Raw genomic sequence first — 16447 nt, forward strand, 5'->3', positions numbered from 1 at the left:
TGCCTGGCCCCTCTGCCCTTGCCTCTTTTAGCTGCAAATGAATACCAAGACAAGGCCTCCTCTGAAGCTAACTGGTCCTCAGACAGTACCTATGTTGGCTGTTTTTTCCTCCCTAAAGATGCTGCCCAGTTATGTGATGGCCCCACTTCTGCTGCTCTAAAAATGTTCCAGTCCAGGGCCAAAGCTCCCTCACTGCTGGACAGCTGGCATCTTGTTTGCTCATTCTATTCCCAAACAAAGGGGCACAGATGGAATCTTTGATGTTGCACTTAGTATCTCAGTCCTAAAATCCCAGGCACTTACACTCTTTGGTATCAGGCATTTGTGGCTTCTGTTCCAATGCAAAAGTTCCTAAAACAGGGTGACAACTGAATCAATCACTGGCTTGCCAGATGATCAGCTAATTGTTAGCTTCGAGGTCCTGGATAAAGAGAAAGTTTCAGTGAAAGAAAGGAAAAAAGATAGTTTGAACTTCTCCTTTCTTCTTGGGGGTCCTGCTGCAGCAATGAGAAGGTCGGATTCAGATTCCTGGCGATTCTTTCTCATACCCCAACCCCCACTGTCTCCAGTCCCACCTTGTCTCACCCTCTGTCACAGCATCTGCCTTGTTCCCCAGCGTCTGGGTCCTATCTCTGACTTACCCAACCCCACTGCGAGGGCGTGCTTTTTGCACTCTCCTAGGGCACTACCCAGTACCCCCATCCCACACTTGACACTTCCACCTGGATAGACCTCACCTGCCTGGGTATCCTCTTGCCCCAGTGGAACTGGGGACCCTACCCCCAGAGGGTAGAATTCTAAGCACTCCTGTTATAGCCCCACCTGACCTCCTCCTGCTACAGTTAACCAGACCACCATGGACCATGCCTCCAGCAATGGCTGCCACTTTCCTGAGTGTACTTCCAAATGCTCTCTAAAGTTACCTCCCTGATCTTATTAAGGAACCAGATCACACTCATATTTGTAATTCTATTTCCTTATATATGCCCAATATCTCCCGACTGGGAGAATCTCAATCTCCCAATCAGAATTTTTTGATTCCCACTTGCCCACATCAAACATATACATGCTGCCTAAAATCCTTCCTGGTGATGCCAGCCCTTTCCTATCTCTCTTTTTACACTCAATGTTGGTACAGCAAAATCAGTCCCTTACTTATACTATTATCTTCTTCACTGCCTAATGAAGCAATTTAGCACATCAGACATTCTCATCGCCACTAAGTACTTGCTTCCCCTTCCAACTAGTTTATAAATGTCAGTGGACAAAAATATTCTATTTCACCTTGCACCTGCTCAGTGCCTGGCCAGCAGAGCTTTGGAGACCTTCTTTGGAGAGAGCCTTCCCCACCAACAGTGGTAGGATGCTACTGGTAGAGTTGTGTTGTTAACCCCATGTCATGACTGGTTCAGGAACTGCCTAAGCTGGACCACTCTGAGTCTCTTCCCAGAGGTACTGAAGTGAAGGAGAAGGAAAGAAGGCAAATGAGAGAGAGGGAGCAAGAGAGACAATCTTTCCATGTGTTCACTCCAGCTGAAACATGAAGTTAGAAGCTCTGGGCAACCACTGTCTACCTGTCACGTACAAGCATCAGAAACAGTCAGTCTGCTACGAAGAAGGATTGAAGCAGATGTACAGACAGAAGCCAAAATGAGAGATAGTACACTAATTAACATCTAGAACAAACCAGGGCTCCTGAGCACCCCATTCTTGGTCCCAGGCCATCCTGAAGCCAAATGTATTTCCCCACCTGGGTTCCACAGATCATCTTGCATCTTTCCAAAAAACTCCACTTTCACCACCACCGGCTTCAGCTGGCTTTTGTTGTTGTAACCAAAAGTTCTAATTAAAGAGAGAACACATGTTAGGTGTTTAGTCAGTCCTTGCCCATTGATTGAATACATTCGTGATTTCTCACCTCATACAAGTTAAATAACACTGGTGAATCTCTCTAGCAGTTCTCATTAGGTGCTTTGAAACAAGGACATGTAACTTGATAATTTTTCTATTGGCTATAGTCATGCTTAACAACAAAATACCATAGTCATACTCAGACCAGCTTGAACGCTAACACCCACATGAACCTACATGCACATCGCTTCGATTACACAAAACAGGCACTTGGTGCATTTTGCTCCCTTCCTGGGTCTTTTGTGCCAAAAACCAGAAAACAATGAAAAACAAATCGAAGTTATACTCAGGAGCCTGAATGACACCTCTGTGATGGCACTTGGCAGTAATATACCCTGAGCAAAGCTTCTACATCTGAGCCACATTCAATAAAACACTGCCACTGTGCCACCTGTTCCAGGCGGCTGGGAGTGTAGTCCTTATCCAGGACTCTCTGGACACTCCAAGCAGCATCTCTCAAAGGATGCTTGTTCTAGAACAAGGATCTGCAAACTACAATCCATGGGTTGAATATGGCCCACAGCCTGTTTTTGTAAAAAAAAAAAAAAAAAAAAAAAAAAAAAAGTTTTATTGGAGCATAGCCATGGCCATTCACTTCTCTATTGTCCATAGCTCCTTTTGCCCTCAAGAGTAGAGCTGAGTAGTTGAGACAGAAAGCATATGGCCCGCAAAGCCTGAAATGTTTACTATCTGGCCTTTTACAAAAAGTTTGAATATCAAGAAGATGCCAATAGATAGACTATTTTTTAAAAATAGTACTTCATGGAGTGCCCGTTGTGGCACAGGGGAAACGAATCCAACTAGTATCCATGAGGATGAGGGTTCGATCCCTGGCCTCGCTCACTGGGTTAAGGATCTGGCGTTGCCATAAGCTGTGGTGTAGGCCACAGACATGGCTTGGATCTAGCATTGCTGTGGCTGTGGTGTAAGTCAGCAGCTGTAGCTCCAATTCCACCCTTAGCCTGGGAACTTCCATATGCTGCAAGTGCTGCCCTAAAAAAAAAGCAGAAAAATAAAAAATAAAAATAAAAATAGTACTTCAGTTAATGAGTTCTGGTTAAATAATTTCTTTTTTAAAAAAAAAACAGGACTTATCAGAGCCTTTAATATGAAGATGTACACTATGACACTCTTGGGAAGGAACACACTAGAATGCTTCCCATGCTTATTTGAACAAACAGCCCTTTTTACAGTGGATATCTTGAGAGACTGGTGTTCTAGCAAAAGAGATGATAATAACCCAGCTCCACCTGTCTCATAGGGCTTTTATGAAGGCCAAATGCAACAATGATATGAGTGAGATGAGCAAACCACAGGCAAATGAGAATTATACCTTCAGCCCAGTAACTTAAAGGCATTTCCTCTCCATTTCCCACCAGCCAATCTGAGGAAAGACACAAATGGCTTCAAGGAGTCGACTGTTTCCAATTACCTGCTGATTCTGAAGCTCTCACTAGCCTCCATAACAAAGTACACTACTGGAAGCTTAATGGGAAGGGCTGCTAAGAGATTCGATTTGTTTCCATTAAAGAACATCAATTAATCTCGATTCTGGATGGGAGACAGGCACTTCTCCTCTGGAAGTTTTGAGTAGCTCCCCACACTACAGAAGTGACATGGGCTCCAAATAGACTGTTTCCTCATACAAAGACCTTTTACTAGCCATGGGATTCTGATGGGGACAGATGCTTCTGTGAGAGGAACATCTGCTCTCCCCCCACAACAGAGTCCTCGTCATACTCCATATGTACATGCCCCATGCTTCCCCACATGACACCTACAGCACCAACTGGATTTTATCACCAAGCATTACCCAAGGGTGCCCGGGCAAGGGGAAACAGCTCTTTGAGATGCAAGACCTCTCTACTTCTGACTCAGATGCAAGGAAGTGCCCAGGGAAAGCCAAAAAGGTCAGGTAGGGACTGGCCAGGGCCCCAGATTATGAAACAACAATGACGTTACACTGAGATGTCATGCTATTTACAAATGGATGTCACCACTTCCTTTTCCAAAACAAGAAGTGGGAAGTGTGCCCAAGGGGATAGAGGGAAGAAAGTGGAAAGGGAGACAGATATATGGAAACACCATCCCCCATCCCCCCACCCACCATCCTGTAATCCTAACCCTCTCCAGGCAGTTTAAATGGCACCTGCCCATCTTCTCCCCTACCATACAGACACCAGCATCTTCCAGATGACAAGGAGTCACTGGAAGTCCCAAGAGATCAACCCTTCCTAGAATCCCCACAATTCACAAATACTACTTCTATCTGTGGAAGAAAGGCCCTAAGTAACAGCAAGTCTTCTTTTCTTTTTTTCCAGGGCTGCACTCTCGGCATATGGAAGTTCCCAGGCTAGGGGTCGAATTGGAACTGCAGCTGACAGCCTGCACCACAGCCACAGCAACACCAGATCAGGGCCACATCTGCGACCTACACCACAGCTCGCGAAAGCACCGGATCCTCAACCCACTGAGCGAGGCCAGGTATCGAACCCATGTCATCATGTATACTAGTCAGGTTGGCAACTGCTGAGCCACAACGGGAACTCCAATGGTAAATCTTTAAAAAAAGAGATTAGGGAAAGGTAAAAAGAAAATAACAGGCAAAGGATGACTCAATTAAGGGGTACACTGAGGCAACTGCAGTACAAACATAAAATTGCTGCCAGATGGCCTGTACCATGGAGAGCCAGTCACACTAGAAATACTCAGGCCAGCAGGGCATTTCCTAAGTGATAAGCCTGAGGCCCCATGCAGGGAGGGGCTTGCTCTGTAAGGAAGTGGAGTTGGAGGACGTCCCTAAGGATTCTGAAGTCCCGGGTTGGACAGTTTCAGTCTGAGAACCTAAGAGGTTCACTCAAGCAGGGTGAGGGTCTAGTAGACCCTATCTCAGAGTCAGGCAGTCAACCAATAAGCCCACAGTGAGCCCCACTCCCATGACTCTAAGCAGCCATCAGATGCTGAGCTAACAGCCTTGACCATCCTCTGCTTTTGGTGAAATTCTTGCCATTTCTACCACCAGATACCAGAGCTTCCTAAGAAGATTCAGTTCTTCTCCATCTCACTCAGGCCCCAGAAGCTGACAGAGGTTCTAAAGCTGGTACCTGGAACCTCTGGAGAAGAAGGTGCTTCCAGTGAAACTCAGGCTTCCAAGAAGAAGCTGCCCAGCTTGGGAGCCACCTGAGAGCAAGACTATCCCAACCACCACCATCTGGTCTCTCTACACCTGGCCCCCACCACATCTCCTCAGAGCAGGAAAGGTCAGCCAGCTCCCCAACCAGATGAGACCACTAGGCAGACACCTGCAGGACTGTGCTGGGGAAGGGGAAGCTGCTGTTTGCATGGCTCCAGAACAGCCCCACAGTGTGATAGTTACAGGATGAAGATTTGGGTCACTATAAGGAAACCCATCAGAAGCCTTGGAATAGTTCAAAAGAAAAGCTAGAGCTGTTTGCTAAGAGGCAAGCAATGCAGCTGGTAGCACACGAGCCACAGTTATGCATTAGGTGCAGCTGCAAAAGCACCTCTGCTCCCCCAACCCTATTCCAACCTTCACCTGTGGCCCCCAGCTGCCCGCCCTACCGCTGGGGAGAAGACCAAGAGACATCCAGGACTGCACCTTCAGGATATCTCTGACTGTGCTGGCCATTTTGATGTGGCCTTGAAAGCAAACTCTGCCTGCCATCCTGGTCATGCCTGCTCCTAAGCGTGAGGCATCCTCTAAAGAGTTAGCTCTGGGAGGAAAATCTCAACTTGATGTAAATGGTGGTGCAGTTTGCATTCCCGTCCCATCCCACGTTGTCTTGGCACCTAGGACAAGTCTTTCCTGAGACAAAGACTTCATCTCAGCTCCAGGTGCTCTGAAGATGTCTATTCCTCTTTGAGGTACCCCGCCCAACCCACCTCCTAGAAGTGAAATCCAAGTAAACTGCAAAGGCTGTATTTTAAGTCAGACCATCCCAAACATGATATGCCCTCCAAAGGCAGGGAAAATTAATCAGGGACTTTTATATAATGAAAATAAAGTTCAGCGACATTTTTATTAAAATCAACACTACCACCACCACTACAGCAGGGGTCCTAACTCCACTCCCTCTGGGGTCCTGGGGGATCAGGTGAACTAGCAGCGCAGGCGAGGCTAAGGGGATGAGGACGGTGGCCAAGTGAGACCTCAAACACTGTGCAAGGAAAGGCTCTGGCACTTAGCCCCATCTCGTGCTGCCACGTGGGAACACAGGCCCAGCACTGCCAGACCTTCTGACTTTTTAAAAAGGTGCTAGAAGTCCAGAATTTATGTGAAATCTCCTTGTTTTTACTTGTTGGCATCTAATTCACATTTTTCAAAGACACGGTACAAGCCAAATCAAACACATCTGAGGGCTGGATCTGGCCTGTGTGCCGTCAGTTTGCAAGCTCTGCATAAAAGTTCAGCTTAAACAAATTACCAGAATGTGCAAAACAGATCCTTCCCAATCACCCCCTCCATCTCTGAGAAATGAGGCAGGGGTCAGGAGTGGTGCTGCAGGCAAGATGAGCTTCAGGGATGAAGCACGGCCAGTGACATGTGTTGTCCAATTTGCTTGGTGAGCACTGGAAATTTACATTTCCATTTTGACAGAGTCTCAGCAAAATGGCTGCCTCCTCAGCGTGTCATGCTTTCCTCTATCAGAAACCAAGATTTCTTTTTTTTTTTTTCTTCTTTTTTTACTTCTGTTAAGGAAATTATCTTCTACTGGGCTGCAGAAGGCAGAATCACAGGATTGGCAAAGCCCTTGTGTGTCACCTAGAACAAACCTCCCTCTGATGCCTAAATCCCCTGACAATCTTTTCCTAGGACATGTCATCCAGCTTCAAATGCCTCCTACACCAGGGAGCTCGAGGCTTCCTGAGGCTGTCTGCCTGTCTTTTCAAGACAGCTCTAATTGTTAGGAAGGTCTTCCAGACACTAGACTTCCATAAACTCAGCCCAAAATCAGATTAGGTTTTTTTGGCAGCTGCCTCCCTGTGACTCATACCAAACTTAATGTCAACGGGAACCTAAAGTCTTTTTCACAAGTCCTCGGCCAGCTGGGTTCTTAGACAGAAGGGCAAGTTTTATACTTTGTACCTTATTAAATTTCAGCCCACCTACATGTTGCAATGAGGTGGCCATCCATTCACAGTTACAGATCTTTGTTAGTGTCCCTGATTCTCTGAGGAGGACTTTGATCCTACCTCTGCCCCACAGAGGGTTGGAGCCGAGGGCTCTGCACTTAATCGATAACACAGAAGGCACTGAGGCATTTGCAATCTACCTTCTTCAAAGCCTGGGGTCCTAACTCTAGGGTTGCTGGAAATATTTTAGAGGATTGAATGAGGGTTGGTCCATTCCTTCACATCAAACACCTCAAATGCTCACAGAATCCAAGCAGGTAACAAAAATGAGTGAAGTGGTTGAGGTGGGCCCTAGAACAAAGTGGAGCCCATGCCACAATTGGAAGGGGGCAATTTTTGCCTCTGTCTGAGAATGAGGGCCCCAAATTTCTAGATCTTCCCATTCATAAGAAGTGCCAGAAATCTGGAATTTTTTAAATGTAAACCCTCTTGATTTTTTAAAAGACTTTCTTAATTTTTAAATGTTGAGAATTAATTCACTTTTGTAAATGTTCCAAAGGCCACTAGTGGGTGTAAGTTTGCCTGCAAGCTGCCAGTTCTGCTGTAGATACTCTAAACCTCATTCTTGGACCATATCAAGCCCTCCAAACCTGGGGAAGCATAGTAACAGAGTGTGGCCTACGTTCCAGGCACTGAGCTAAATACTGAGTGTGAATTATCTCATTTAATCTTCATAAGAGTCCAACAAGGTGCCCATTTTACGGAGGTACAAGCTGAGGCATAGAGAGAATGCCCAAGATAGGTATTATTGTTCCTATTTTACAGTGGTACAGAGAGATGAGCCTCAGAGAGGTTAAACAATTTGTCTACAATTAAAAAGCATCACAGGTAGAACCTGAGCCCAGATCTACTAGACTCCCAAGCCTGCCGTGTTACTCTTGTAGTTGTGATTATTAATAACAACAGCCAACACGAGCCCTTACTATGTGCCAGGCACTGCATGGAAGGCTTTACATGCATTATCTCATTTAACTCCTAAATAACTCCTTAAGATTGGATTATTATCTTCACTTTACAGATGAGGAAACTGAGGCTCAAAGAGATGGAAAGACTTTCCCAAAGTCACACAGCTAGAAAATAGTAGAGCTGGGCTGAAAACCTCAGGCAGTTCAATACCAACAACCATGTCCATCACTAAGCCTGCTTTCCCTGGTTTTCTAACTTTCTCTAAATGGATAGGCACGCTCACGTTCTTATTTGAATATGCAATTAAAACACTGAACAGGGTAGAACATTTTGGTAGGCCACTAGAGACTGAACCTAGTCTGACAACAGTCCATGCAATAATCAGCACATATTCAGACTACTATGAACCCATCCAATGATGCTCTCTGGTTATCCTGTGTTTAGGGAATTCGTACAGGAAAGGCAGAAAAAAGTGTAGATTCACGGCAAGACTGGAGAAGGGTCAAGATTACCACAGCTGAGATTGGTCCCCTCTGTCCTAACTGCAAGACTACACCAGGTCTCTCTTTCCAGACTTGGCCCCAATCCTCCCCTCCACCCATTCAGATGATAATTATCTGGGTCTTAGAGGTACTAGAGCTCCCTAAATTGGGCCTCAGATAACCCTTCCTGTTTTGTCAAGCAACTTATTTTTCAGGGGAAATAAGGGACTTCATGGTCCTCCAGCCAAGGTCTGGGGTAGAGGCCAAGGAAGGCTTTTGTCTGAGAGGTCCAGAGAAGGCTTCTTCTAGGGCTCTGACAAACTATAAGAGAAACTGGTGATCCAGGGGGCATTCCTGTTTCTTGGGAGACTTTTCTCCAGGAGTCATCTTGCCCTCCTTGGAAACAGCCATCCCATAGTTGATAGTAATGAAGATGAAGAAATGTGGCCGTCTCTTTACAAACCGGGCAATTAAATTCTCCTTAATAAAGTTCTCTTCCTCCTCCTAGCAGTATCGCTTCTGTTGAGGACTTGGATGAATATTTTTCATTCCTTTAAATAGAAGTAGAAGACAATGTTTCCTGGAAGAGCATCTTAATATTTTCATAAGCCCAAACCTAACTGTGCGTGTATTTTTCAATCCTTGATAGCTATTCCAGAACTTGCTTTCAATGCCTCCTGTGTGGCAGGCACCAAGCATAAGAATTCAGGGAATGAATAAAACAAGGCCCCTGCACTCAATGAGCTCACAGGGAGACAGACACATAAACAACCCCACGGTAACAGTCCAGGGGAGGAACTAGGCAAAAATAGAAATAATTAACATTTCTACAGCACTCCCAAGTTTACTTTCTCACCAGCACCTCATTTGATCCTCACAGCAACTAGCCTTTAAGGTAGATAACACCCTCCTTTTACAGATGAGAAAGCAAGGATGAAGAACAGAGACATGCCTTGCTCAACAGACAGAGCAGAGATGGATAATCAGGTCTATGCCTCTGAATCCCAGTCTCTGGACACAGCACCACAATGGCTTCTGATTTAAACCCAATAAATTAAATGGTTGGGCCTGACTATTCTGCTTCTATACCCGTCTCTTAAATTTTAAAACGGCAGGGGAAAATATATTTATTCCACATGGTGGAATAATCCAGTAAAATAATATATTTCACCTCAGCAATCATTCTTCCAGTATAAAATGAGCACCACAAGAAGTTAAGCATAATAAACATCTCTTGCGGGTGTTTTTACTTCTTTCTTTTCCTTTCTTTTATAGTTCACTTGATGTCTGAACATTCGCCATAGCAGGAAAATTTGTCAAATTCCTTACTTTTTGTCAATTTGGTGGGTTTTCCATTAGAAAAGTAATCATGCTCATGATTTTAGAAGTCAATCAATATTGAACAATACGGAGGAAAAGGTCTCCTTTCCACTGTTCCCTATCATTATCACCCTCCCCATCCCTGACCTCCACCCCATTCCTAGTCCCCAAGGATAAATATCATTACCAGTCAGTAAGAACTATCAGACTCCAATTACATACACTCAAATATATAAAGACCTACATTTTTTATTTTTAAAAATTCCATAGGGTTATAATAAACATACGCACAGGGGGTTCAGGTTCATTAGGGTTTTTTTCTCATTCATCAGTAATTCTATACGACAACTAAATATTGTTTTGCCTTCAAAAAAGATACAAAGGAGTTCCCACTGTGGCTCAGAGGGTTAAGAACCTGACTAATCTCCGTAAGGATATGGGTTCGATCCCTGGGTTAAGGATCCAGTGTTGCAGCACAGGCTGCAGATGTGGCTCGGATCCAGTGTTGCTGTGGCTGTGGTGTAGGCTGGCAGCTATAGCTCTGATTAAACCCCCAAGCCTGGGAACTTTCATATGCCGAAGGTGCAGCTGTGAAAGAAAAAAAAAAAAAAAAAAAAAAAAGATACATGCAGTCAGGTTGGTGATTTTACTACAGTTCAGGTCCAAATATTTCAAGTTCATGAATACTGGGACACTTGTAAAAGGTAGGTTCTCAGGTCCTACCCCCCACCTCCCACCCCCCATCCCAAGATTCTGATGCAAGTGGCCTAGGAGCCACACTGAGAAAAACACTGCAATAGGCAAAGAAAGCATCATGCCTAAGATTTACTGGAAACTTCCTTTCTCAGTTGCCCATGCTGGTAATTCCACATCTACTGATGGTTTTTTGGTGCTGCTCCATTTTCCTCTCCTTTCTAATCTGATACACTCACTAAGGGCTTCACTATAGGCTCAGGTTCACAGTCTGGGACTTGATGCTGATTATTGGTATAGCTAACATTTCCACTATTTGATGAATGCTCTTGTGTACAAGCAGCTAATTCTCACACACACACACACCCATGAGTGTGGTATTACTATCCCCATTTTTGAAATAAGGAAACTGGTGAGGTATTATCCCTATTTTTCTTCTATTTCTTGGATAAAAAAAAATTATCAGTCAGTTGATAAGCCATAAGCCAAGACTCAAACCCAGGTCTATGCAATTCCATCCAGAGCCTGGTCCCACTCACACCACAGCTGCCTCCTTTCACAATCCATATTCTTGTCTCACCCACTTTCTGTGACTTTAACATAACTCTATTCAACCAAGATGGAATTCAATCCTCTTCAGTTGATCCCTGTATTTAATTTCACCTTAAAAGCACTTATCCTATGATTATATTTATCAACTTGAGTATAGCTATTATAAAATTCCTTTTCTGGGACCATTTTTTCCTTTTACACAAAGAACTGTGTGTTTCTCTTAGAAGTACTGATATTCCTGACCTTTTAAATATTCTGATGGCTTCTGACCCTTCTCTAAATGGAAAGATGGTTCCATCTAGATCTTAAATAACTCATGAAATAATGGTGGTGAGGTAAGCTTAGCCAATATGATTCAGTTTTATAGATCAATATCAGAAATCACAACATTTTCAACCCTTTAGCTCAATTTGCTATAGGTTCCCCTAAGAACTCTGAACTACCCTTTCACAATACTCAATATTTTTGTAAGGATAAGTTAAAATGTTCTTCCTCACAGAATTATAAAGTTGATGAGGGCAAGGAACACAGTAGAAACTCAATAAATACGTGTAAGCTAAATCAAAGTGAACTGGCCCACCACATTCTCAACATTTCTTTCCCACTATTCCCAATAGTCTAACAGTTCTCTGTTTCTGGCAGAGAGCAATAGGGCCTCCGCCATTTTTGGCGCAGAGTTTCAACAGCAATATTATGCCAAGAATGAGATCCAGCAAGACAGAAATACTCAGGGTAAGGCCTGAAGCAGGAGGATCAGGCCAAAACTAAAGCCCCAAATTAGCTGAGGGTCAAGGGACAAATACACTAAAAAGACCACAACCAGGCAAAAGATCAGGAGTCCAAATGGCCGAGTCTGGAAGTCAAGGAGTAGGTGTATCAGAAGCTAGAGAGTGGCTATTGTTCTGCCTCAGTTTTCCCAAGGTTATATCTCTTCAGGAGATCCAAAACATACTGTCTGGAGAGGCCACTGATCAAAATAAAGAAGCTTTAAAGTAAAAAGTAATGTGCTGATAATTCTGCTTGGAAATGCCCTGCTGAGATGACAGCTGGGAAGCAGCCACACTGCTCAGCTAGTTTGCATTCTTTAGTACAAATGACACTAGAGAAGAGACACACACACTTTTGTGTCCCTAAAGGTGGCTAAGGTGCTTCACTGGTAAGGGTCCTCTCATGGCATCTCTCTCTGAGATGGGACTCTAACCCATGGAAGGTTCCCCCATGGAGCTGTTCCCTCCCTCCAAGCACTAATCCCTTGGTGAGAACTCTGCCCACCCTACAGGAATCCAGTTCCTTCTCTCTGACAAAGAGTTATAAAATTTAACTGATCTACAGTAAACTCTATTCTGAAACTACCCTCACCAGCCATGAGAAGCAAAGGAACAAGAGGTTACCACTGCTGCAGCAGACCAGCAATCTGGAATCCCCAAAGCACCATTGATGGCCAGGGACTTGGGCAGAGAAATGGCAGGGAGGGGGAACCTGCTACAGAGGCTCAATTGTTTGCCTTTGAAAAGATTCTCCTTTCAATACTTCCTGCCAAAGGCAGGAATGGCTGCCTGGGTACCAACAGGGAAGTGAGGCTATAGGGGACCAGAAAGGGGACATTTTTTAGCTGAAAGTATCAGGGTGAATGCAGAGATGGACAAGTTCTTGGGGAGTTTTATATAAATCTTGTGGGACAGAACCTAACACACACAAACTATCATCACAAGAGAATGGTTTCTAACAAACTAATCCCCAGCCCTTGGGGACCATCAAAACACGTGGGAGGTCATGTTTATTGACTGATGCTCTTGGCAAAGTCTTTATTTTAAGGCCGCCCTCTATTTCAAGCCATAGGCCTATAGGCCTATGATGATTTGCCTATCAGCTTTATTTTCATAACTTTTCATGAAAGAGCTATGATTCCATTTTTGTTATATGTAGATATAAAACAGATTTGATAGATATCTGAAGTCTGAAAAGTAATACACTGAATGTTTACAATGATTATCTCAAGTAGCAGTTTCTAGATTCATTTTTTTCTTCTGTATTTTCAAAACTTTTAAAATAATGAGCATGTATTATATCCATAATCAGAAAAAAATGTTATCAGAAAAATAACACTCTCATCCACTATCTCCAAAGCCAAAGACTCATAGGAGTCAATGGTTAGAAAAGAACTTAAAACTCCTGTCAGTTCTATCTCATCTCCCATGTCTGCTCCATTCTACCTATTCTGGATTTTAGCCACATCAAACTTGTCAGCACTTCCCAAGTACCCAGGCCCTTTAATGACCCACCCCCCATGCCTTTGCACATACTGTTTTCTCTTCATGAAATGCCTTTCACCACTTGGAGAGCTTCTACCCATCCTTCAAAACCCTGCTCAAAAGTCCTTCCTTCTAGAAGAACTTCTCCAGCTCTCTCCAGCAAAATGTCACTTTCTCTCTGAGTCTCCAGTGTGTGATTCCATCACTGTCCCAGTACTTACCACACTGTGTAATTATTAATTTATTTATTTTTGTAATTATCTTCCCTAGAAAACTATGAGTCCATCAAAGACAGGGATGGGAACCATATTTTACCCATTTTTGTGTTCCCATATCAGCCACATAGTAGGAACTCAATTAACAGAAAATATCAAATTCTCTGCAGTATCCCTGCAAGTGGGCACTTGGTCTCTCTCCCTCATGCCCCTCTAAGCCAAAGGGGGATGGCTTCTTCAGATTTTTTGTGTCCTTGAATTACTTCTCAATCAGGGTTAGGGAAAGCCTGGATCTGCTTTACTATGTGCCTCTAAACTGCAATTCCCAGTACAATCCCATGCACCCCAAAGCAGACTATATATGTGTGCTTATGTACAAGGTCCATCACAGGACATCTACATTCACCACTCAGTCACCAAATCTTAGGATCACTTATTATACACCAAATGCTATTTTAGGTACTAACAAAACACAAATGAACAAGAGAAGCAAGAGTCTTGCTCTTATAGACTTTCACTTCTGGTAAAAAGAAAAAAAATTAAAAGAAGGGAAAATATCTTATAGCTATAAGTGCTCTCCTGAGACTTCAAGTGAGCTGATCCAATAGTTACTCCATAGCTGCTTAAGAATGGGTGGTCAGGAAGTGACATGGAAGCAAAGAGCTGAATACCTAGAAGAAGCCAGCCATGTGACAGTGAACAGGAGTCCAGAAAGTAGGAAACGTTAAGTACAAAATCCTGAAGCAGGTACTAGCTTGGAGAATTCATGGAACCAGAAGAGCAGAGAGGTGAAATGGCCAAGATGGGCAGAGCATGGCTTTGTGAGCCCAGCCAGGAGTCTGATTTGATCATTGAGCAGTGAAATGCTACTGAAGGATTTGACACTAGGAAGTGACAGGATTAGATTTACACTGTATAAGGATTGTTGCTGTAGGGACAATAGACTATGAGGATAAGAGAAGAAGTCGGGAGACCAGTTAGGGCAGTGGCTTTAACTGGGGCCTATTTTGGCCCACAGGGGACATTTGGCAATGCCTGGAGGCATTTTTGGTTGTCCTGACTTGGGGGAAGGGGGAAGTGGGGGGAGTTGCGACTGATATGTAGAGAGAGGTCAGGCCCACTGCTCAACATTCCACATTATGCAGGACAGCCGCCACAGCAGAAAGTGATCCAGCCCCAAGTATCAGCAGATGGAGGTTGAGAAACCCTGAGTTATGAGATGTCACTATGGTCTGAACGAGAGCTGATGGTGGCCTGGGCCAGGACGGTGCAGATGGAGAGGGAAGGAAATTCACTACATTTAGTATTTAGAAATATTGAAGGTTTTTCTTCCAGATTTCCTCAGACTTCCTGGACATTATTCAGGTGGTGGGGCTGGGGTGGAGGGACATTCTATGCTCACTGTCCCAGGGACAGTAGAGAGAAAGAGTCAATTCTCGGCTTTTGATTTTCAAAAGCCTAGCCCTCAGGGAGAAGAGAAAGAATGTGGGTTATGGACAATAGCTATGATAGAATGTCTGATGACAAAGAGCCAGGATATCACCCCTATTAACCCACCTGCCCCCTCTGCCTTCCCCCACATTTGGATTAAAGATTCTGGGATTCTGTAGCAAGGAGTATGTAGATTGTAAGGATCTGTAAGAAAATAACCTGCACCTTGCCTCACCCTAGACAAGCGCAGGGGAAGAGAGTGATGAGGTCCATAGAGATTTGCAGAATCTGAGAACAGAGGAGCAGGGCCACTTCCCCAGGCAGTACCCTAGGGAGGCACTGGAGAAGTGAGTGCTGGGCATGCCAAGACAGGCCTGAGATAAATGTCCGGAGTCTCTCATGACCCAGAATGGTGTGTGAGCCCTAGGATGACCTCTGGTGCCTGCAAGTCGCATGGAAGGAGGTGAAGAAGAGAACACACAAAGTGGCCTCTGGCTTGGAACAAAGAAGGATCACTGTCAGAGCAGACCACTGAGACCCAAGAGGAAGGAGGATACCTCAGGAGTTGCCAAAGTAGACTGATGATAAATCACAACAGATGTCCCTTGGTACTCCCTAGTCCCCCTGGACCTTGGGACACAACACTGGAGAAAACAAGAGGAAAACCCCAAATACACTTGGATTTATTTCTGCCACCCCCAGCAGAATAGATATGTGAAATGTAAATTAAGCTACAGAAAAATAAAGAAAAACCTGTCTTTATTGCATCTGGATTTGCGGCTGAGATTCGTTCATTCTGAGGCACCACCAGCCATGGACTTCTGTGGTCTATCTGCACCATTATCACCTGGCATTGACAGCACAATCTCAGGGGCAGAGCCAAGGTCCATTCAAGGCCCCTTGAACACTGCCTGCAACTGAGTGCACGCCCTTACTGTCACACACAGAGGGGCACACCAAACACGCCACGAATATTGATTAGGAAAGAGCTGTCGCCAAATTACCATTTAAATCAATGGCTGAGCACTCAGTAATTGGAAATGTCAAAACCCACATTTTCTAAGTGACCTCAGAACGCTACATTGATATCACTTAGCTGAGCTGGATATGAATTTGTTTTACCTCTTTCCCTCTTCAAACTGTCCTCTTAGAAAAGTATAAAAATTAGGGAATTTGGCAAAAGGAAAAAGGAGAAAGTATCTGGATAATCCATAAAGTGCACAGCCTGATATTGTCCAAAATGTAATCTCAGAAACAGAGATGTGTGGGATACTGCATGAAAAAGGTTTACAGGACTGAATAAGTTTGAAGAAAGGTTGTGGCCTTTTCTTGGCAGATCACAAGCAACACTGCAAGATTCCGGTAAGTCCCCTGGGAAACAAACCTATTTAACTCACTTTATGCTAGAACTTCCAAAACCTATCTGACCACAGAAGTATTTTTTCCTCCCGATGCCTCTTTACATCCAATTTCATGGAATATACCTCAGAGAACACTACTCCAAACATAAATTGGCCTAATGATTAAACAA

At 44.2% G+C, this 16447-nt stretch overlaps 1 protein-coding gene across 49 annotated transcripts in view; it reads right to left on the reverse strand.

The window, feature by feature from the left end:
• SRGAP3 (SLIT-ROBO Rho GTPase activating protein 3) overlaps positions 1-16447 on the reverse strand; it is a 393430-nt gene that overhangs the window by 247727 nt on the left and 129256 nt on the right. For 14 of the 49 annotated variants that reach the window (XM_084989320.1, XM_084989321.1, XM_084989355.1 and 11 more), the window contains one exon: positions 1751-1842. The exons of 25 other annotated variants lie outside the window; for them this stretch is intronic. In XM_084989320.1, coding sequence (XP_084845446.1) covers positions 1751-1842 — 92 coding nt within the window. Of the gene's footprint in view, positions 1-303; positions 422-1284; positions 1456-1750; positions 1843-16447 lie in introns of all 49 variants that reach the window. 10 more of the 49 variants (XM_084989343.1, XM_084989350.1, XM_084989360.1 and 7 more) reach the window with 3 other exon arrangements.

Source organism: Sus scrofa, chromosome 13, assembly GCF_054392235.1.
Source record: "Sus scrofa isolate SSC_HxYL_T2T_F1_AM1 chromosome 13, Sscrofa_HxYL_maternal_Yorkshire_Landrace_v2.0, whole genome shotgun sequence".
Lineage (NCBI taxonomy): Eukaryota > Metazoa > Chordata > Mammalia > Artiodactyla > Suidae > Sus > Sus scrofa.